Genomic DNA, 7,439 nt, shown 5'->3' on the forward strand with positions numbered 1-7,439 from the left:
ACCACCACCGGCTGACTGACTTCCATATCCTTCACATCCTCGAGGAGAGTCCGTGATAAAAGCCACTTACCGCAAAGTGTCTCTGGAAGGCTTTGGGGCCCCTGTAGGTGTAGTTTCCACAGATCTCACAGTTGTAGTTGATGTTCAGCCCGTGGAGTTTATAAAGCCAGTACGGAATCGGCTGGAGGGAGTAAAACAGCAATCAGCAAAACAAAACACACAAAGATAAAGTAATAACTGATCGGCAAGGTTTCACAGTGTAAAGTTCAAACGAAGCGCAGACAGATCTTCATTTGGAGATCGATCTTTTATCATGTGCGTCTCTGTCCAGCAGTGACCGGGCCACATGAGAGACAGATGTGTGGCAGATGTTTGGCTGCATTTCAGCTTTAAAACCTATGAAGACAGTGAAGAGCTGGACAACATGTGCATCTAAACTGTTGAATTTAAATAAACACATTGAATTAAAAAGCGTGTTTGTGCTCCATTTGTAACATAAACATGAATATTTTTCCTTTAGTTAGAGGTTAGAGGAACAATGGACAGCGTTGGTTCTCTGAGAATCTCATTCATATTCAGCAAAGTTAGTATTGTGACTGAAATATCCCTCTGACTGAATCGATATCTGATCGAATCGGGACCTTGTGAGTCAGAGCCGAAGCAGAGATACAGCTGGTGACAACACTGTGACATCGTCTGGTTTATATGTGTTTAATCAGTGAGGTGTCCCTTTAAAAACCACTGGAGGTCAGCAGAAACACGGATATCAGGAAGCTGTTACTCTTAAAACTAATTACCAGCCAAGCTGCAGGAAACATGGTCACAGTCTCTCCGTGTTGAATTACGGCCAGAGGTGTTTGTGCAGAACGTTATGATGTCACACTGAACTCGACCTTTGACCATTTAGACATAAAATGTCATCACTTCATTTTATCCTCACAGACGTTTGTGTTGAATTGCGTCATAATCAGTGAATGACTTTGTGAGTTATGGCCAAAAAATGTGCGTTTTGTGACGTCACAGAGACCTCGACCTTTAACCACCGAATTCTAATCAGTTCGTCCTTCAGTTCGATTGGATGTAATGAACAAAACTGAGCTGTTCTTCAATGGGTGACAGTTCTGACATTTTCTCCTTCAGCAGGTTTTTGACTGAATGTGTCTCTGAGCTCATTCGACTGAATTTACTCTCAGCAGTTAATAAAAAGTTTCTTATTCCTTTTAACTTTACTGTGTAAATGTTTTTATATTTAATACAATCATGTCAAACACCGACCCAGCTGCAGCTGAGCCACAAAACTAGTTCAAGCATCTTAAAGAGTGACTTGAACGTTGGATCTGTGTTGTTCTGTACAGATACAAGCGCGGCCTCACCTTGCCGTCCCAGCCCAGCGGCAGGTTCTTGGGGTTGTAGATGATTTCGTTGTCCTCGTCTTCGCTTTCGCTCTCGCTGAGCTGCTCCTCCTCCTCCTCCTCGCGCTCCTCCCCGGTCCTGGCCTGCTTCCTCTGCACGTTCTCGTGGGTCAGCTGCCTCTGCTCCTGTAACCGCAGACCGAGTCCGTCAGATCCGCCGACACTTCGTGGTGGAAGTCAATAAGAAGAATCATTCACTCACCCCGAGGATCTCCACGTATTCATACACCTGGGCCTCCAGGAAGGCAATTTCCTTGTTGCGCTCCGTGTCTCTGCGGGAGTGATGGAAGGAAATGGTTGTGAATTATATAACGAACAGTATCACGAGTCAGTGTCAGCGCTGCACTGGGTTTTTTTTAAATTATTATTTCTTTTACGCCTACTTACTTTTTAGGGCCTTTGGCTTTGGGATTCTTGGCAAACAGTGAAGGGTCCAGTGATTCCAGGGATTTGCCTTTAGTGCTGAAGAGTCTCTGCGCTCTCTCCTCCAGAGTCCTGAAAACACACACACACACACACACACACACACACACACACACACACACAAATCTCGTTATGGCCTGAACCTGTTTCCAATAACAATGATGCAAAGTGATAGCTGTGATATATTTATCATAAGTGCTTGGGGAATATCCAAACAGTGATATCTCCACGCAGCTCAAATATAACGATATTATCGAGGAGTGGGGGCATTTTATTTTTCTGTTCTGTTTTTCAATAATACATAATCCTATTAATGTATTTTTTGTTTCATGTGTAAGTGATGCCGCCACGTGAAACGAGGCTCGGACGCAGCAGCAGGGCTGACTGTGCAAAACGAAACATTACAAACAAACAACATTTTCTATCAGGAAATCTTATATTATATTATTATATTATTAAATATTGGCTCAAGCTTAATTCCCATCCACAGTCCTTGCTTTCAGTCAGAATGAATGCTGTACAGTGTCTGAGCTCCATCAATACATTGAATTATTTTCCACAACAATTTAAATTAAAACCCATTCAACACTTTAATTATTTAACTCTAATTTTCATAATTATATTAAATGTATTAATTCTAATATTCTTGGGTGCGGCAGAAAGGTTTATGTCTTTACTGCTTTAATGTTACTTCTGCAGGGAAACAACGAGCTCACCCTCCACACTTCAGTCCCAACGCCATGAGAGCAGACTTCAGCCTGTCCAGACCCAACGAGGCCAACTCCTGTGTGACACACCAGCAGAGGCGTGAATGAGCAATCTTAATATTCACGGATAAATCTTCAAGTTTGAACACTTGAGAGGTTTTTTCTTTTTTCTTACCTCCCAGGAAGAAAAGGCAGAAAGGTCCAGGTGAGCTCCAGCGTGAGTCAAAGCACTGCTCGTCTCTTTCTGCAGCCCCAGATTAAGAGAGAAGCGTCAGATCAGATCAGGTGAGTGAACTAAAAAAGCTGAACCATCGCCTCGTGTGAAGACTGTGAGGAGAACTTACGGGCCAGCCTGGAAACGTCCCGTTATCCCACTTTTTCTCAAAGTCCATCAGCACTTTGCCGTAGAGCTCGTTCTGGTCCAGCAGAGGTTTGACCCTGTCCGTGTAGTCCTGCAGGTATTCAAGCAGCATCTCCAGATACCTGCAGACACACACCACCTCACACGTTAGTCTTACAGAGCAGTTATCCATTCACCTCTGATGAGGTTTAGAGCTGGATGTGTTTCCTACTTCAAGTTCTACTGAGGAGTCAGCGTCAGTTCTGATGGGAATACACATGATGGACCTACTTTTTGTATTCAGCATTTTTCCTGTCCTTGGGGATGTCGAACAGCTGGTCGAATGAAGACAGGTAAGTGATATACTCAGGTTTCTGTAGAAACAGACATACACATAGACATGGGTTAAAAATAAAGGTCTAGTTTAGGAGGTGGGTGAAGACTGAACTGTGCAGACGTAAACAGGGATCATGACCTCAGCTCCCTTCAGGTTGATGTACTTCAGGTAGCAGTCGTGCAGGTCGAGGTAACGGCCGTATCCTTCCTCATCGGTGAACTCCACCAGGTCTGTAGAAGACACACACACACACACACACACACACACACACACACACACACACACACACACACACACTGTCACTTTCATAACTGAATTTGGCAGACTTCACAGAAGAGGCCTGGGCGGACTGTGTTGCAATGAAAAGTTTAGGTTTCACTAGAAACAAGATTTTGTTCTGCATCATTTTCAACCCGATGAAATGATTTTATTAAAATCAATCAATCAAACTTTATTCGTATTACACTTTTCATACAGATTAGTGTTGTTCAAAGTTAGTTGCTGTAGTTTATATATGCCAGTTCTTTAAAATATAGCTTTTTAATTACATTTCCTCAATGGAAAACATTTTACAATACAGATCAATTCCTTTTCTTTTATCTCCTTATTCATTTATCTACAGTATATACAGCATCTATTATCTGCAAGTGTCAATGTAAGATAGAAGAAGAAACTGTTTTCCTGTTAAACTCACTCTGAGCCTCCTCGCTCGGGTTGTCTCTGGCCTTCATCAGCTCTTCAAACTCTGCAGACATGGGGATGGAAATCTACGAGAAATACCAAACAGCAATGTTGTTAATATTCGCTTTAAAAAGATTTTCTGCAGCTTTTATTTTGATAACCGACAGGAGGTTATCTACCTCATTTGGATGCTTTCTGTGAAACTCCTTTATCTGTTTCAGTCTGTTGTAGAACTCTGCAAACTCATTTGGTCCCGAGATGGCGGCGAGTTCATCCCTCCTCATTCTGTCCAAGAGAAAAATGATTTCTTGTTCAATATACAAGGTTAAGTGACTGTTCTGAATGTATTAAGCCCAATAAGAACCAAAAATAAAGAAGATATTCTGATGACAGTTCTTGGGCTGTAGTTGATAATAAAATAAAAGTTGAAATTAACAAAAAAAATACATTCTGACAGCAAATATGTACGAAAAGGTTTTGTGTTCAACCCTGATCCTTCATATAACATCTGTAATTTGGAGAAAGCAGGTACAGCCACTTAAACTGGAGCAGGTTATTCACTTAGAAAAGACTTACCCATCTTTGTCTTCATAGGAGTCTCTGAGATTTGCGCTCACTTCCATATACCTCTGTCAAAGACAAAAAGACTGTGAGGCTGCCTTTGTTTTCATATTAAATATTTAACAATGTACTTTTAACCAACTTCCTGAAACATCTTTGTTACAAGGAGAAAATGTCTCACTAAACTCTCTTCTTCACCCTCCAACTTCTAACAGTGCATTGCTGTTTTGTTTACGTGCAAAGTTAAACTTCTGAGCAGTTAACCAAACATATATGTTTAAATATTACTCTATTAAAACCTGTATTGTGGGCAACTTGCATGCTGTATACTCCAGTATATCCTACCTATACTATCAATAACAGTTTAATTCAAGTGAATAGAAGCGTGACTTGATATTTTATAATTAAAAAGGTACAAATAACTGATTTTAAAGTGGGATTTCTGTTTAACGTGGCTACGTTGTTTAGCTCTAGAAAAGCCGCTGTATCATTGATTCTAATAGAGCACAAACATGTTTACTTCTCGAGCTAGCAGCCAACACTAGCATTAGCCTGCCCGCTGTTTAAAACAGATAAAAACCCTCTTGCTTACATCCAACATTGCTCTTGTTCGATGGTCAGAGTTAATCTGGTCTCGCAGCTATAAGAAAGAGAAACAAGGTGCATTTGAAAACATTAGTTAAGTTGCAGATGTTTCTCGTGTTTGTATTATTTGGTTAGCATCAGTGCTAAAGCTAGCGATAAAGCGGTCATCTTACCGTGGACTTCTTGTGTAGCATTTCTTTCGTCTTAGCATCCATTAGCCTCTCTTTCTCCTCGTGATAGCGACGCTGTTGCTCTAAAATAGTCTCCATTGTTTAAAGAAATGTTTTCGTGTACTGAAGACAAGAGAGGGCTGCTAGTTAGTGAGTGAAAAAATGAAGAGAAACTGCCCCCCCCCAGCCGTCTGGGCTACGTTTGATTTCAATGGCGCACGTTGAGGAGCTAACGTCCGTCACCGTGGAGAAACACCGACCACATGCAAAAAAAAAAAAGGTTCCGCAGCGGTGACTTCGCTCGACACCGTCGACACAGACCACGAACAAATAAAGGCACCAATTTGTCTAAAATGTCAGTTAATTCATTTCCTGAAATAATTGTGCTATAGACAATCAAATAATGAAAAAAATTTGGAGATTAAATTAGTTAATTAAATATAAGCACATACACTATTTAGGTGTCTACCTGATGTGTTAACTGTTCATTTAAATATAACCCCAGTGTTTTAGATTGATTAGATGATGGGGTCAACATCTGGCCCAGTTGTAGGTCACCAAAACACATAGCGGCTCCGTGCGTGGACCGGAACTGTAAATGGTTGAAACGTAGGAAACTGACTCTGAAATCTTAACGCGCACTTCTGAAACAGGTTGGATTGACAGCCTACATGATGTTACTCTCTTTTCCACTTCCTTTGTAGTCTACACTGTCATCAAAGCCTGCCATAACGCTTCAGACAGCACGCAGTTTGCGCGCACTCGCGTGGGAGCGCGCACGGAGGACTGATTGGTCAAGTTCCGGCAAAAAGGAAGACACCGGAAGTGGGGATTCTTTGCCCTAAAAATAAGACACTTATCAGGTGTTAGATTTTTAAAAGATGAAACAAGGGTGTAAGAAAATGTGCTGTTTTGAGTTTAAGTAGTAGATTATCATCAAGAGCCATGGCTCCATTTAGTTAAAAAAAAACCAGCCATCTAACCATGATTTATTTTGGCAAATGTTCTGGTTTTTGTTGAACTGCCACCCCCCCATACAACAAACAGTATGTTATTAAAGATAAGATTAAAGTTCCTGTGGGGAGGACAGGGGAGTTAAAGGAGGAGAAAGGAATAACAACAGCTATATAGTTCAAAATGAGTTAAACCTGTTTTTTTATTACCTTTTTACTTAAATGTATTTATTATATATATATAAAATACATTTTATTTGGCAGCGCCTTTCACAGCACTCAAGGACACTTTACAGAAAAAAACACAATAAAAATAATAAAAACAACAGACAGTTAAAAAGAAAACAATGAAATTACAGCGAATATGCAGATTGAAACAGATTAGTTTTGAGTCTTGATTTGAACTGGGGTATATATACATATATATGTAACGGAATAAAAAAAGAATAAAAAAGAAAGAATAAAAAAATTAATTAAAATAAATTAAAAGATTTCTGTAAGAAAATAAGAAAAAGAAAATAAGAAATTAAGAAAATAAGAAATTTAAAAAAAATTGCAGTCAACAGCAACATACATTGTATACATTACAATGAGCAAATTTATGTATTTATGAGCTGTGCAAAATACGCAGAAATATCGATTCTTCCCGTGGGTGTCTTCTTCAAATGCAGCCTGACACGAGAACACGTTCCTTCAGGCTTTTATTTTGCAGGGCTCGAACCGGAAACGGTGCTCGGTCGCTACGGTGCAACCTGACGGTCGCGGTTTTTAGCACATTCTCCAGCAGTCAGTCAAAGCAACGGACGTTAAAGCGAGCGGACGACCAGTGTAACGGATTACGGAATACACGGTGGACATTAAAAAAAAAAACACGTTTCTCCTGCCGCTGTGCGTCCAGCCCGCTTAGAAAAGGTGAGTCGCACGCATTCTCCCAACAAAAAAAAAATAAAAGAGAGAGAGAGAGAGAAAAAAGAAAAAAGAAATGTAACCCTCCCGACAGAATGGAGCTTTATTACGTTATCTCCTACAGGGAGGGGGCGGTGGTGGTTGGTTGGTTGGTTGGTTGGTTGGTTGGTTGGGAAGAGACGGGGGCATCCATTCTGTCTTTTGTGCTGGAGCAGATTTCGAGCAGGGGTCAGCGGGAGCTCCGGCGGTGCGGAGGCTGGATCTCATGGTGAGTGTTGCCGTGCAGCTCTTATCTGGTCCCGCCTGTGAGGATGTCTCATACCGCGGCTGCTAACTCTTCGTGGATAAGCCATGGGACTGGGGC

General features: G+C 41.1%; 2 protein-coding genes across 3 annotated transcripts in view; one reads left to right on the forward strand and one right to left on the reverse strand.

The window, feature by feature from the left end:
* sf3a3 (splicing factor 3a, subunit 3) overlaps nt 1-5,471 on the reverse strand; it is a 7,040-nt gene extending 1,569 nt beyond the window's left edge. Inside the window, exons 1-14 of the mRNA XM_023413234.2 lie at nt 5,220-5,471; nt 5,054-5,101; nt 4,477-4,529; nt 4,080-4,185; nt 3,914-3,986; nt 3,358-3,449; nt 3,174-3,256; nt 2,887-3,025; nt 2,718-2,786; nt 2,552-2,619; nt 1,800-1,907; nt 1,615-1,684; nt 1,374-1,538; nt 71-181 (exon numbers count right to left, since the gene is read on the reverse strand). Coding sequence (XP_023269002.1) covers nt 71-181; nt 1,374-1,538; nt 1,615-1,684; nt 1,800-1,907; nt 2,552-2,619; nt 2,718-2,786; nt 2,887-3,025; nt 3,174-3,256; nt 3,358-3,449; nt 3,914-3,986; nt 4,080-4,185; nt 4,477-4,529; nt 5,054-5,101; nt 5,220-5,315 — 1,281 coding nt within the window. The 5' untranslated portion in view covers nt 5,316-5,471. The remainder of the gene's footprint in view (nt 1-70; nt 182-1,373; nt 1,539-1,614; nt 1,685-1,799; nt 1,908-2,551; nt 2,620-2,717; nt 2,787-2,886; nt 3,026-3,173; nt 3,257-3,357; nt 3,450-3,913; nt 3,987-4,079; nt 4,186-4,476; nt 4,530-5,053; nt 5,102-5,219) is intronic.
* Nucleotides 5,472-6,923: 1,452 nt separating this feature from the next.
* LOC111660060 (ubiquitin-conjugating enzyme E2 E2-like) overlaps nt 6,924-7,439 on the forward strand; it is a 48,191-nt gene continuing 47,675 nt past the window's right edge. The window contains exon 1 of one of the 2 annotated variants that reach the window (XM_023413181.2): nt 6,924-7,081. The gene's annotated coding sequence lies outside the window, so the exon portion shown is untranslated. Of the gene's footprint in view, nt 7,082-7,205; nt 7,344-7,439 lie in introns of those variants that run through there. The other variant, XM_023413180.2, reaches the window with a different exon arrangement.

This window comes from Seriola lalandi, unplaced genomic scaffold, assembly GCF_002814215.2.
Source record: "Seriola lalandi dorsalis isolate HSWRI2012SDOR001 ecotype SW California unplaced genomic scaffold, Sedor1 jcf7180002054505, whole genome shotgun sequence".
In the NCBI taxonomy this organism is placed as follows: Eukaryota; Metazoa; Chordata; class Actinopteri; order Carangiformes; family Carangidae; genus Seriola; species Seriola lalandi.